Genomic DNA, 15,566 nt, shown 5'->3' with positions numbered 1-15,566 from the left:
TATGATGGGACGTGGTGGGGTATGATGGGACGTGATGGGGTATGATGGGGACGTGATGGGGTATGATGGGACGTGGTGGTGTATGATGGGACGTGGTGGTGTATGATGGGACGTGGTGGTGTATGATGGGACGTGGTGGTGTATGATGGGACATGGTTGGGTATGATGGGATGTGGTGGTGTATGATGGGACGTTGTGGGGTATGATGTGACGTGGTGGGGTATGATGTGACGTGGTGGTGTATGATGGGACGTGGTGGTGTATGATGGACGTGGTGGTGTATGATGGGACGTGGTGGTGTATGATGGGACGTGGTGGGGTATGATGGGACGTGGTGGTGTATGATGGGACGTGGTGGGGTATGATGGGGTATGATGGAGTACGGTGGGACATGGTGGGGTATGATGTGACGTGTTGGGACGTGATGGGGTATGATGGGGTATGATGGAGTATGATGGGGTATGATGGAGTATGATGGGACATCGTGGGGTATGATGGGACGTGGTGGTGTATGATGGGACGTGGTGGGGTATGATGGGACGTGGTGGGGTATGATGGGACGTGGTGGGGTATGATGTGACGTGGTGGGGTATGATGTGACGTGGTGGTGTATGATGGGACGTGGTGGTGTATGATGGGACGTGGTGGTGTATGATGGGACGTGGTGGGGTATTATGGGACGTGGTGGGGTATGATGTGACGTGGTGGGGTATGATGGGACGTGGTGGGGTATGATGGGACGTGGTGGTGTATGATGGGGACGTGGTGGGGTATGATGGGACATGGTGGGGTATGATGGGGTCATGATGGGGTATGATGGAGTATGATGGGACGTGGTGGGGTATGATGGGACGTGGTGGGGTATGATGTGACGTGGTGGTGTATGATGGAGTATGATGGGACGTGGTGGGGTATGATGGGACGTGGTGGGGTATGATGGGACGTGGTGGGGTATTATGGGACGTGGTGGGGTATGATGGGACGTGATGGGGTATGATGTGACGTGGTGGGACGTGGTGGTGTATGATGGGACGTGGTGGGGTATGATGGGACGTGGTTGGGACGTGACGGTGTATGATGGGACGTGGTGGGTATGATGGAGTATGATGGGACGTGGTGGGGTATGATGGGACGTGGTGGTGTATGATGGGACGTGGTGGGGTATGATGGGACGTGGTGGGGTATGATGGGACGTGGTGGGGTATGATGGGACGTGGTGGGGTATGATGGGACGTGGTGGGGTATGATTGACTTGTGGGTATGTGGGATGGTGTGTATGATGGGAGGGGGTAATGGGACGTGACGGTGTATGATGTGACGTGGTGGGGTATGATGGGACGTGGTGGTGTATGATGGGACGTGGTGGTGTATGATGGGACGTGATGGTGTATGATGGGACGTGGTGGTGTATGATGGGACGTGGTGGTGTATGATGGGACGTGGTGGGTATGATGGGACGTGGTGGTGTATGATGGGACGTGGTGGTGTATGATGGGACGTGGTGGTGGTATGATGGGACGTGGTGGGGTATGATGGGACGTGGTGGGGTATGATGGGACATGGTGGGGTATGATGGGACATGGTTGGGTATGATGGGACATGATGGGGTATGATGGGACGTGGTGGTGTATGATGGGACGTGATGGGATGTCATGGGGTATGTGGGACATAATGAGGTATGTGGGACGTGATGTGATGTGGAGGGATGTTGAGGGATGTAACAGATAAACAGATCACGTACCAGCCCTGGTCAGAGTTTTGTAGACTGGGCAATCGTAAAAACCACTTTCTTTTGCTTTGCGTTCGGTGATAGGTTTGAGCCAGATAATGGGAACCTCTGTAAAGAGTTCTTTGGGTCGAGACTCGCCAAGCTGGTGGAGGGTATTATCCCATCGGGCGCCCTCTAGGTAAAGTCCTCGAATGTAACAACCATCCTCAGGACTTCCCTTCAGTTCATCAACAGTCTCTCGCATCACCTAAAATAAGGAAAGTCAATGTCAAATATTTCCTTGTAATTCCAGTTACAATTTAAAAAAAACTAATTTAAATCCATAAATTTACCCCCGATCCAAGTTTCTTGTAAAGCCTGAAACAAAAACAGTCACAATTTTTTTTTTTATTATTGACAATTTGTGTGTTTAGCCTTAGATTTCTAATCAGGGGGAGGTAACCCAGGTTTATTCTCAATATATCAAAACCCCTAGGTCTGTAATTTGTCAGTCATTTTATTTCTTTTTTCATTTTATTGGCCTAGACTTATAAACACAAAATCAAAAACACATACTGTATGATATATATTATCGATTACACATTATACACTTCATAGAGCTTTCCTCGACTGGCAATAATTCAAAAGGATTTGCTGGGATTTTCTATACACACATATAAATTCTTTTTTTTTTTTTTTGCTTTCTTTCCATATTGGCACTATATTTCTACTTCTGAATCAACAAAATTATGAATTTCATAAATGTACTGCTTATAAACTATCTTAATTTATTTACTTTTGCCACTAAAAATTTAATTAAAAGAGATTTACTCCAAAGTCAAACATGTTTCATTGCATGAAGACCTGTAGATCTAGGGACGAAGAATTTACACCAACATCTTGGGAATATCTAAAAGAAATTTTAATACCTTCTAAACGTAATTGACTTTTCATCTAAATTAAAATAAGTAAATTCCAAGCAGTTACAAAGATCCATGATAAGAACCGACAATCTGATGACATGGCTACTTCAATAAAGTTGTAATCCCCTATACTGGATAATATTGACAAAATAATAAATATTGACAAAATAACAAATATTGACAGAATAACAAAGTTTTACAATGGATGATGGTCAGTACAATAGATGTTGGTCAGTACAATGGTCAGTACAATAGATGATGGTCAGTTCAATGGCTGTAGTCAGTTAATGAAACAGATGACTGAAATAGACGACCAGCTGACGTTCAGGGTCAATAGGTGAACCATTTATCAATGAGAGACATATAGAGATCACATTCTGCAATATCTCCCAAATATAGAAACATATACCTTAAAGATACATCAGAACAATAGCTAGATATTCCATTGTTGTTCCGACATCACACACTTGAAGCAAAAATCAATTTAGGCAAACATTTAAAAAAGAAACAGTGCTTAAACAGACCACTTTCCTTGTATAGTATGTCCATTCTTATTCACAAAAATAAACAAGCAAGCACTCATGAACAATAAAAGTTAAAATGAAAATGTGAGTATTATTTGATTCATGATTATATATATTTATTTATTCTTTTTATTAGGTTCCCCTTACTTCACACACCTAGTTCTATAAAACATAAATACATACTCAGTATATTGTAATAATTCAAATTTTACAGAATAACAACAACTGCATTCAGAAAATATTTACAAGAACAGTTTTTTTCTCTCTATTTTCAGTAAACAAGTTTCTCCTTTAGTCTAAGAATCTATATAACAGATATTGATATCGCCACAAAGGACCGGGCTGTGATAGTGTGGTCACAGGTGAGATTGATTTCGACGGATGACGACAATTTACTGACGACAAAACTGGACAATCATCGGGCTAATAATACACAACAGATGTGACATGCCTATCTAGGCCTTTTCAGTGAGAATTTACATCAATAGTATTATTACGGAGGATTTGTGAGCTCCAGTTTGGATCTATTATACATACAGGCGCAGCTGTTTACATGTGATGGATTGCCATTGATATGTAGAAATTTCTGACCAAATATATTGATATAATATTCTGAAGACATGATAAACTTCATCACAATCTCTGAAATATTACATCATATCCTTCGTAACAACCAAAACAACTTCTCTTTATCATTATAATTAAAATGTAATTAAACATGGAAATTAATATTAATTTAAAATGTAACTTGATCTATATATATATATCGTATTATTTGCTCTCATTTAATTCTACTTTACGGTCCTAATTCCTATCCTTCTCTCCACATTTTTCCTGTATGTGTAAGTTTCATTCTCTAATATAATCCCTAGCCCCTTACACCACTTTACCCTGATCCGTTTATCATACATACTTTCCCGCCTCTTATCTTGGTTTGTGTCTCTCGACTCCTATCAATTTTAATCCTTTAGCCCCTTATCTTCCTTCCTCTGACCCCTCATGTATATTCCAGTAAACCCTGGACAACCGTCATCCTTTGTTTCTGAGGCTGATGGCCTCTCATCAAATCTATTGTCTGGCCGAGTCTTCAAGATAACACTCCAACAGCCCCTTAATTATCATGTGTTATGATTTGGTCATTTATCAAGTATTCTGATATTATGTGAAATCCTGATATGAAACTATAGGCATAAAGCCTCTGCCCCCTAGATGTGCCCCCCGGCCAAGATCTTAACTAGTGAGCTGGAGGCCAGTATTTTACAAATAAGCCCTCTCCAAACTTAATACAATTATTCTACAATAAGGAAGGGAGGGGCTTATCTTTGGATAGATATGGTAACAGATAATACAATAAGGAAGGGAGGGGCTTATCTTAGGATAGATATGGTAACAGATAATACAATAAGGAAGGGGGTTTATCTTAGGATAGATATGGTAACAGATAATACAATAAGGAAGGGAGGGGCTTATCTTAGGATAGATATGGTAACAGATAATACAATAAGGAAGGGAGGGGCTTATCTTAGGATAGATATGGTAACAGATAATACAATAAGGAAGGGGGTTTATCTTAGGATAGATATGGTAACAGATAATAAGTAAAATTTCACACTGATCTGCTGAAAAAAAATCAACACACATTTCAAACATAAGTGCAGAACTTCTAAAAAACATTCTGATTTCACAGATCTGCAAACAAGTGCACGTTGTTGAACTTACTTGACCTAGCACGGACGCTCAACATAAAATCACATCTCTTCAATCAACGGTCACCACAGATAAATAATGTTTAACATGTTTGTGTTTGAATTCAACACATATCGTATCACATCAGTAAGGAAAGAAGCCATTGTTCACAAATTAGAAATGACAACAGCTTGTTACTCAACTAACTTAAAAGACAACCTATACTGTTACACCATATTAATTAATTTAAACTACCTTGTCATGTTTCTGGCAACTTTTTTTAACGTCTCGACTGAAAGATTTAAGTCGAACTTGAAGATTTATTTTTAGAATTAGGCTTTTTACTGTTCATAACATGATTGTCTAGATGATATATATTTAGGACATCAATTCTATTTTACACGTGCATGCACTATATAAACTTTATTTTCTCCTATTACATGTTTGTGTTAATTTACTTTTACGTTTTATTTCATTGATATGTTATCAATTCTCTAACCTTCAGGTCTGTTGATTGAAATAAATTTAATTAAATAGGTCACTGGAATCCATAAACAACTGGTGTCGATATCTCGTAAGATTATTGCTGACGTATTGAAAGACATGCCACACCCAGGCACAACTAGCTGTAGTGTATATATACAATAAATTTAAATTTAACTACAGCTGGTAATGATACTGGTAGAAAGATTTAATCAAGGTTACTCTAGTATATTTTCATAAATCAGTATTTTTTAGATATTTTCGAAAGTTCAAAGATTATTTTTCTGTGTCTAACAAACATTTCTGAGACTAAAATTCTGCTATCATTTGGCTTGATTTACTGGATTTTTCTCCCGGTGAACAGCCAGGGTTATTTTTAGGTGGGATCACCTTGTAGTAGCTGGTGGCTACCTCACTGAACAATACACAGGAGGACCATCACATGCTATCCACAGCAAATGATGTAAGTGTCCTTAACTGACCAAGTATTATTTATGGGAGTTTGTACAGATATTAGCTGCAATATGCTATTTTTGATATACAAACATTTTCTGTACCATATATTGTTTTGATATACAAACATTTTCTGTACCATAATTTGTACATCTCCACTTTTTGATATACAAACATTTTCTGTACCATATATTGTACATCTCAACTTCACACTTCTGATCGGATTATAGAATTTTTCCACTGCATTGATTTCGCAATTTTTCTTATTTCAAGATCCTTGGATGATGAAAAGTCAAATACTACAGAGGTTTAGTAAACATCAATAAGTAAACATCAATGTTTACTAAATCTGTGTATTATTTGACTTTTCATCATGTGAGGATCTTGAAATAAGAATCCTTTAGAAGGACAGATATAGATTTTCTATCACTAACAATAGATGGCAGTAACAGCTTGACGCACGCTAAATTGATTATTTGTTTTAAACCGATTACTTCATATATGAATCTACCAACCCTCAAATCATTGCTTCTTCACCTAGAACATTTCGTCAGCCCAATCAAATGCTGTTGCAGTTCAGAAAGGGAATTTTTCCTTTCTAAACCTGATGATTCAGCTCTGCTTGGGGAGAGGGTTGGTGCACTTTTTTTTTAGTTCTTAGTTTCAGTTTTAATTTTTAAGATGAAGTTCCATGGTAGTTGACCATTATACAAATTATAGACATTTTAAAGGATCAATCTAAAAAATTGAAAACATAAAATTTTAATTTTGCACTTGGTAAAAAAAAAACCATAACTAAAGTAAACAAGAGTTTTCATATGTTCGAATAAAACAAGATGAAACTAAAATCAGGATATAAACAGTTCTGGAGAAGATTTCAAATCAAAACTACCATATCTGTTTCCATGCTGGGGTTTTATTTCCGTACCAAAAAATCTTCTTGTCTTTTTTTCATTTCTTTTTTTGTAATACTCTTCTGTTCCATTTATATCAATATAAATTCTATTTGAATTCATTTTAATGTTTGATTTTCCAACATTTATTTTTTTCAAATGAAAGATTAAAAGATGAAATTTTGAATATATCAATTTAGTCTCACTGTGTATAATTTATTTATACAAATATGTGAATATTAGAAATTAACACAGCGAATAATTAACATTGTAATTCAGTGACCTAATTAACATCTATTGATTTAGGAATTTGAAATTAAAATGTAAATCCAACAGCATTCTTGTTATTACCGTCTAATGACAGAATTATCATCAATGGATTTGAAGATTGATTAATAATTTACATTTCTTGGGGAAATTAAACAAGATAATTTTTGTAATTAAATTAATTCAAAAGAGATATACAACTCATTTAATGCATCAGCTAATTAATTCTATAATGTAACATTAAATTTTGTAATTTATGGATCAGTTATGAAGTAAAATACCTAAAATGTCCCTCAGGGACCAAAACACCACCGATATAATTATAGATAACACCATTTTTGTGTATGTGTGGCAAATTTTGTTAGATTTTTCCTATCCTCAATAATAATTCTCATTAATCTGCCAACCGAACATAATACTGTCAGCAGGCGAGTCATTGGCGGCCATCTTGATGTGTCTGACTGCCTCAGGCTAACAAACCACACTACCTGTTTCCTAACAGGTCACTTACCACAAAACATTCCCAATAGTTGTAACCAGCAGAAATATTTACATTGAAATATACTAGTATGAAAATTTCAATTATTTCATTTCTCTGTGGAATTTTGTACTTTTCCAAGGACTTATTACAGGATAAGTATGGTATCCTAGTTTGCCCCCCCCCCCCCCCCCCCCCCGGACTTATTACAGGATAAGTATGGTACCCTAGTTGCCCCCCTGGACTTATTACGGGATAAGTATGGTATCCTAGTTGCCCCCCCCCCCCCTGGACTTATTACGGGATAAGTATGGTATCCTAGTTCCCCCCCCCCCCCCCCCCCCCCCCCCGGACTATTACGGGATAAGTATGGTATCCTAGTTGCACCCCCCCCCCCCCCGGACTTTATTACGGGATAAGTATGGTATTCATAGTTGCCCCCCCCCCCCCTGGACTTATTACGGATAAGTATGGTATCCTAGTTGCCTCCCCCCCCCCCCCCCCTGGACTTATTTTACCGGATAAGTATGGTACCCTAGTTGCCCCCCTGGACTTATTACGGATAAGTATGGTATCTGGTTGCCCCCCCCCCCCCCCCCCCTGGACTTATTACAGGATAAGTATGGTACCCTAGTTGCCCCCCTGGACTTATTACGGGATAAGTATGGTATCCTAGTTGCCCCCCCCCCCCCCTGGACTTATTACAGGATAAGTATGGTAAATGGTATCCTAGTTGCCCCCCTGGACTTATTACGGGATAAGTATGGTATCCTAGTTGCCCCCCCCCCCCCCCTGGACTTATTACGGGATAAGTATGGTATCCTAGTTCCCCCCCCCCCCCCCGGACTTATTACGGGATAAGTATGGTATCCTAGTTGCCCCCCCCCCCCCTGGACTTATTATGGGATAAGTATGGTATCCTAGTTGCCCCCCCCCCCCCCCCCCCCCCTGGACTCATTACGGGATAAGTATGGTATCCTAGTTGCCCCCCTGGACTTATTACAGGATAAGTATGGTACCCTGGTGGTTGGCTAGGTAATTACCGGTAAGTATATCAATATTTTCCTCTCATACACATTTCATTAACCAGTCGATACTCCCTTATGTGCCATCAGTCTTATGATAATTAAAGCTGTCAATATCACTAGGTGTTTTGTCTGATGATAACTTACTCCCAAGGTCAGGGTTCACAGAGATACACCCTTCAATTGATCATGATAATGACATCATTATAGATTTATCTATACACTTTAAATACATATTAATCTACAAGATTTTATCAGAAACAAAATATTTGAATATTATTGAAAATTAAAATCATGTAAAAAGTAGATAACATTTAATTGATTACTTCAGGAGGATGAATAATTAATGGGAATTATATTTGTATTTTTCAATTATTATTTGGAATTAATGAATGTCAACATGACATTTTCTATAGACACAACTCCCATACCATGACATGCCCCCTACCATGACACGCCCCCTACCACGACACGCCCCATACCATGACACGCCCCCTACCACGACACGCCCCATACCATGACACGCCCCACACCATGACACGCCCCATACCATGACACGCCCCACACCATGACACGCCCCATACCATGACACGCCCCATACCACGACATGTTTCTATTGACTGGATTTACATTATTTTCAGAAAAATATCAGCTTATAAATTCTAAATCAAAGTTGTCTTGACAGTAGGTGAAAACGATTCCAGGGCTATTTCATTCAAAAGAGATTCCATGTCCGGTCAGATCAGTGTCGCTAACATAACAGACAATGTCCAACTTTGAAGAGACTCGATCGATCGGTTTTGGATTTTGGAGTAAGATAGAGTAAGGTATATTGAGATGACTGAATAGCTACAACACAAAAATCCAGTAAACATGCTCATGCGGAAATCATGTTCATACTGCTGATTTTTTTCACAAGATTTTTTATAAATTCTGGCCTTTTAATGTTGTCATGTCTTGCATTTCTCAAAATTCGGAAACGAGCCCCTGTGAGTTTGATGACGTTTACAAATTTAGTACATTCGTATCGATCTAGAATGGCGCTTATAATAATTTTGTGATAACTGTGCATTTCTTTATAATACAATTTTACTCTCATAACTTGTGAAGTTGCTTTATTTTTTGTGGTGGCTTATGTGACTAAATGCTAACATTTGAAAGCTCTCTTGGGCGAAAGTAACTGGCAGCCATTACTTTTTTTTAATCTATAACACCCACAGCTGTATTCCTACACTGACCGAATCACTGCTCATTGTAGTATACAGTGCCATAACTACAATTTGGTTTACAAACATCATATACGTCATACAGGAGATATCAAATCAAGGGCCATAACTCTTTTAATAGAAACTTAAACATTTTTATGTATATAAATACACAAGCTATCAAATAGTTACGGCGTTCACACAGTTTTGTTGGAATCAGATTTAACTGTTTTGAAGTAAACTAAATTTAAAACTTTATCTATAAATATTATATGAAATGATACATCACAGTCATGTTTGTAACAGTTATACGACTTTATAAGTAAATATTAAATGAAATGATATATTACAGCCATATTTTTAATGGTTATTGTGAAAGTCAATATGTGTTGAAATTAAAATTGGCATAGTATTTTAACAGAGCAGTGTGTGAAAATATGTTGATGAACAGAAAACGACAACCTGGCTCCTGTATAACTGTAGACATTATGGGAGGACTGGTAGTTTTCGTTTTTGCTGTCCAAGCGGTTAGACCACTTGGACTGGTGTGGTTCGTTTATGAAATAAAGACGGACCTGGTGATTTTATATTGTTTTCAGACGAGCCTTGACAAAGACTTCCAAGGTCTGTATTAACATTTGCAGGTTCGTCAAGATATATGTTTGAAATATTACATTTAAAAACTGATGAACCAGTTTGTCCGCATAAACGAACGGGCCCCAGATATCAGGCCTTTTCTACAGATCTGTGATTTTGTAGTGAGAGGAATATTGGGTTTGTGTGAAGGAATCATTAGTATTGAAATTCAAATTTCTGACATCTTTACTTCAAACTAGATTTAATTGATTCCATCTCTTACAGAAATTCAGAATTCTTACACCTTTACTTCAAACTTAATTTAGTTGATACCATCTCTTACAGACACACAGATAAGAATGCAGAGTACACATAATTCAAGTAATGGAAGGGAGATAATTCAATTCAAAGTCATAAAAATTCTAGGTGGCTTGTCACAAAAGTGAGGCATATCCGAACGGTACTAGCCACATGCTGTGTTGAAAACAGAATACCTTTTGTGAGAATCTTAATTTACAAAATTGTAAGGATACTTAATGACTGAACTTGACCTCTACACTAATGGGTTTAACCTTTGACCTTGACAAAGTTTGGAGATGATATAACTCACCTGGAATTCGAAGGAAATGATATCAATCGAGGTGATACTTTTCCTGGCGTAGTTCTGAAGAGTTCCAGTAAGGAAAGCTTGTGGGAAGAAAAATCCGGAAATCCAATAAACCTGCAAGGGAAAAGATGATTCAGAAGATATTAGAATTGAGTTTCAATGCTTGGAAAACATGGATGATTCTACATTTTGACAGAAATGGGGCCAAATTGGAAAATCTAACTGAAAACCAAAACATGTCATTTTTACAAAAAAAAAAAAAAAGAAAACAAAAAAAAGACTTTTCCGAATTGATTTACACAATAGTCATGTTTGATATTCCACAAAGAACACAAAATATCAGAATCTATTAAATATAATAATTGGTGATCTCTACTACACTTCTCAAATCAACATGGGACATATGGACAAAATGAAGAAGGGCAACACATGTATAATTTCTGTGACCACTTTCGGAGGATATGTTCAAAAAATCTATTGAAGATGTTAGTTTGTCTGATTTCTCTTTTCTTTGATAATATAAATTCAGATCAGTATTTCTCCTGATCACTTGTTTCGGTTAAATAAAAGATATCAATAAGACATATGATATTACTTACTTTGGGCATTCCTTGTTCGATCCAGTTGTTGATGAATACCATTCTAGTCTGGAGATCGATCACCCAGGCTGCCAGAGGCTTCAGAGACGGGTAGGCCTGAAATCACAGACATGGATCTCATCATGGCTGAACTTAACAGGACACGACATGTGGTGGTCAATATCGATATTTGTCATCAGACGACCAATACCAGTGAAATTAGTGTGATGACAATATGTATCTAAACCAAATTACTCAAATGACAATATGTAAATAAACCCAACTAGTCCTATGACAATATGTAAATAAACTTACTAGAAAAAATGTAGAAAGTTTTTGTTTTGTTTTGCTGTCAATTACATGATGTCATTGTTCTTATTAACGTAGATATCAAACGTTTCGTGATGGTAACACTACATGTAACTTTTAAGTGACTGACCACTGTCCAATGGCTGTATACTGACCTTGCTTGACCACATAGTGGGCACCATGTTGTTGTAAAGACTGTTGGCCATCTCCTCGAGGGCCTGAGACATAACGACCAGACCCTTCAAGGCTTTTAGCATGTCCCCTAGACTGGTGTGGATCGTACTCAGGAGGCGGTTATATCTGAAACAATACCACCGATTTCTGTAAAGTGCTTTAATTTCGCGTTTTTGTACCAGCAACTTATATAATCTGTACAAAAAGCCTATCACCGTAAATATTTTGTTTAATATGTGTTTTTTGAATGTGCTGTATAATAAATTTGGAAATAAATATAAAAAGTGTATTTTATAATATATCTATATAAATAATTGAAGATAAAATCATGTATACAAACACAATAGGAGGTACGAGTTCATTGGTATACATACGCACGCTCATCAGATATTGATAGTAAAAATGGCTGACCTGTAAACACCATATTTGCTGTGGTTTTGAATTTGCACTTTGATAACAAATTGTGAATATAGCAAAATATAAACCCCATGAAATATAAACTCTGCGAAATAAAATCACTTTACAGTATATATCTTATCATTGTTTCCCCGAAATGACTGATACCAAAAAAAAAATATATTAAAAAATCAGAAAAAAAATTTGAGCAAAAAACTAGTAGATAAGAGATTGGTGTGAGGGGAAGGGGGGGATTTTTAGGAGTAATCTGCAAATTTTAGGGAATTAGCTTCATTAAGTTACATAAAATAAACTTTAAATCTATTAATGGCCTCAGAAAAGCCCCGGACTACCCTCGGAGGATATTTTACCTGATGACTTCCTGAATGATTACAGTGTTCATCGACTGTTCGTATATGACGGGGTATTTTTCCATCACCATGTTGATATCGACAACCTTCGGCACCTTTTCTTGAATACTCTTGGCCGTCTCCTCCATAACCTAGATACGAACATTGATATCACAAAAGATTTTTATACAATTTTCTAATCATGCTTCAGTTATTTAATGATATGATATGATATATACAATAGATGTGGCTTACTCGTGATATTACTTCATCTAGTCAGGTTGTCTCATTACTGAGCCAATTTCCTGTATATTTCTAATGTCAACGTAAACTAAACTTATGTTCTCAACTGTCAACATAAACTTGAATGAATCTATGTTCTCACTGTCAACATAAGCTAAATTTATGATCTTACTGTCAGCATAAAACAAATTTATGATCTCACGTTCAACATAAACTAAATCTATGTTGTCACTGTCAACATAAAACAAATCTATGTTCTCACTGTCAACATAAAATAAATCTATGTTGTCACTGTCAACATAAACTAAATCTATGTTGTCACTGTCAACACAAAACAAATCTATGTTCTCAATGTCAACATAAACTAAATCTATGTTCTCACTGTCAACACAAAACAAATCTATGTTTTCACTGTCAACACAAAATAAATCTATGCTCTCACTGTCAACACAAAACAAATCTATGCTCTCACTGTCAACACAAAACAAATCTATGTTGTCACTGTCAACATAAACTAAATCTATGTTGTCACTGTCAACACAAAACAAATCTATGTTTTCACTGTCAACACAAAACAAATCTATGTTCTCACTGTCAACACAAAACAAATCTATGCTCTCACTGTCAACACAAAACAAATCTATGTTGTCACTGTCAACATAAACTAAATCTATGTTGTCACTGTCAACACAAAACAAATCTATGTTTTCACTGTCAACACAAAACAAATCTATGTTCTCACTGTCAACATAAACTAAATCTATGTTCTCACTGTCAACATAAACTAAATCTATGCTCTCACTGTCAACATAAACTAAATCTATGCTCTCACTGTCAACATAAACTAAATCTATGTTGTCACTGTCAACATAAACTAAATCTATGCTCTCACTGTCAACATAAACTAAATCTATGTTCTCACTGTCAACATAAACTAAATCTATGTTGTCACTGTCAACACAAAACAAATTTATGTTCTCACTGTCAACACAAAACAAATCTATGTTGTCACTGTCAACATAAACTAAATCTATGTTGTCACTGTCAACACAAAACAAATCTATGTTTTCACTGTCAACACAAAACAAATCTATGTTCTCACTGTCAACACAAAACAAATCTATGCTCTCACTGTCAACACAAAACAAATCTATGTTGTCACTGTCAACATAAACTAAATCTATGTTGTCACTGTCAACACAAAACAAATCTATGTTTTCACTGTCAACACAAAACAAATCGATGTTCTCACTGTCAACATAAACTAAATCTATGTTCTCACTGTCAACATAAACTAAATCTATGCTCTCACTGTCAACATAAACTAAATCTATGCTCTCACTGTCAACATAAACTAAATCTATGTTGTCACTGTCAACATAAACTAAATCTATGCTCTCACTGTCAACATAAACTAAATCTATGTTCTCACTGTCAACATAAACTAAATCTATGTTCTCACTGTCAACATAAACTAAATCTATGCTCTCACTGTCAACATAAACTAAATCTATGTTCTCACTGTCAACATAAACTAAATCTATGTTGTCACTGTCAACACAAAACAAATTTATGTTCTCACTGTCAACATAAACTAAATCTATGTTTTCACTGTCAACATAAACTAAATCTATGTTGTCACTGTCAACATAAACTAAATATATGTTTTCACTGTCAACACAAAACAAATCTGTTTTCACTGTCAACACAAAACAAATCTATGTTGTCACTGTCAACATAAACTAAATCTATGTTCTCAATGTCAACATAAAACAAATCTATGTTTTCACTGTCAACACAAAACAAATCTTTGTTCTCACTGTCAACATAAAACAAATCTATGTTTTCACTGTCAACACAAAACAAATCTATGCTCTCACTGTCAACATAAACTAAATCTATGTTCTCACTGTCAACACAAAACAAATCTATGCTCTCACTGTCAACATAAACAAAATCTATGTTTTCACTGTCAACACAAAACAAATTTATGCTCTCACTGTCAACATAAATTAAAGTTATGTTTCTAATGTTAACACAAACTGAGGCTGTGTTTCCTACACCAACATAAATCTATGACAGATTTTCTCACCTCCTCCCGGGACTTTCCGCCACCACTGGCTGTTTTAGGCTGTAGTTTCAGCAGTCCTGCCAACAAGTTTGCTGTCTCGTTGTTAGCGAATGTGATGTTGGCGTTGTCGTGGAGAGAGAACATCTCTGGATTGTCATTGATGGGTAGACTTTTGATGTAAGCCATATATCCCTGTAGAGAAACAAGTTTGTGATGGCATTGTATAGCACTACCTAGCATACACACACACTAGGAGCTCATGTAGGCAGTTTGATGACAAACAAAAAAAGTGAAGTTTATTTCCGAAACTTTTCTATCAATCCTGACTTTTGTAACCAATAAGACAGTATTTATCTCTTATAAACTCTTAAGTAGTGAAAATTTACGACAATCCATCCTACAATAAATTATGTTAACTGTAAATCACTTATAAATTCACGTTGGATTTATTTTCGCGTTAATTCGCGAGGAGAGTCAAACACCAATTAAAATCGCTCGGGAATATTTATATAAGGATGACAAGAATAAGTGGCATCCATTTTGAATATACCCTGGTCTTTAGATGGTGAACAGACATCGCCGTTAAAGTAATAATAGAATGATAAATCATATACTTA

General features: G+C 36.7%; 1 protein-coding gene across 1 annotated transcript in view; it reads right to left on the bottom strand.

The window, feature by feature from the left end:
* The window catches only part of LOC117326792 (dynein heavy chain 1, axonemal-like), a 112,175-nt gene that overhangs the window by 7,836 nt on the left and 88,773 nt on the right, over positions 1–15,566 (bottom strand). The window contains 6 exon segments of the mRNA XM_033883517.1: positions 1,742–1,976; positions 10,832–10,942; positions 11,428–11,523; positions 11,871–12,015; positions 12,657–12,787; positions 14,971–15,141. Coding sequence (XP_033739408.1) covers positions 1,742–1,976; positions 10,832–10,942; positions 11,428–11,523; positions 11,871–12,015; positions 12,657–12,787; positions 14,971–15,141 — 889 coding nt within the window.

The sequence above is a fragment of the Pecten maximus genome, chromosome 5 (genome assembly GCF_902652985.1).
Source record: "Pecten maximus chromosome 5, xPecMax1.1, whole genome shotgun sequence".
Lineage (NCBI taxonomy): Eukaryota > Metazoa > Mollusca > Bivalvia > Pectinida > Pectinidae > Pecten > Pecten maximus.
The sequence above is the reverse complement of the archived record's forward strand: the minus strand, read 5'-3'. Positions and strand labels throughout refer to the sequence as shown.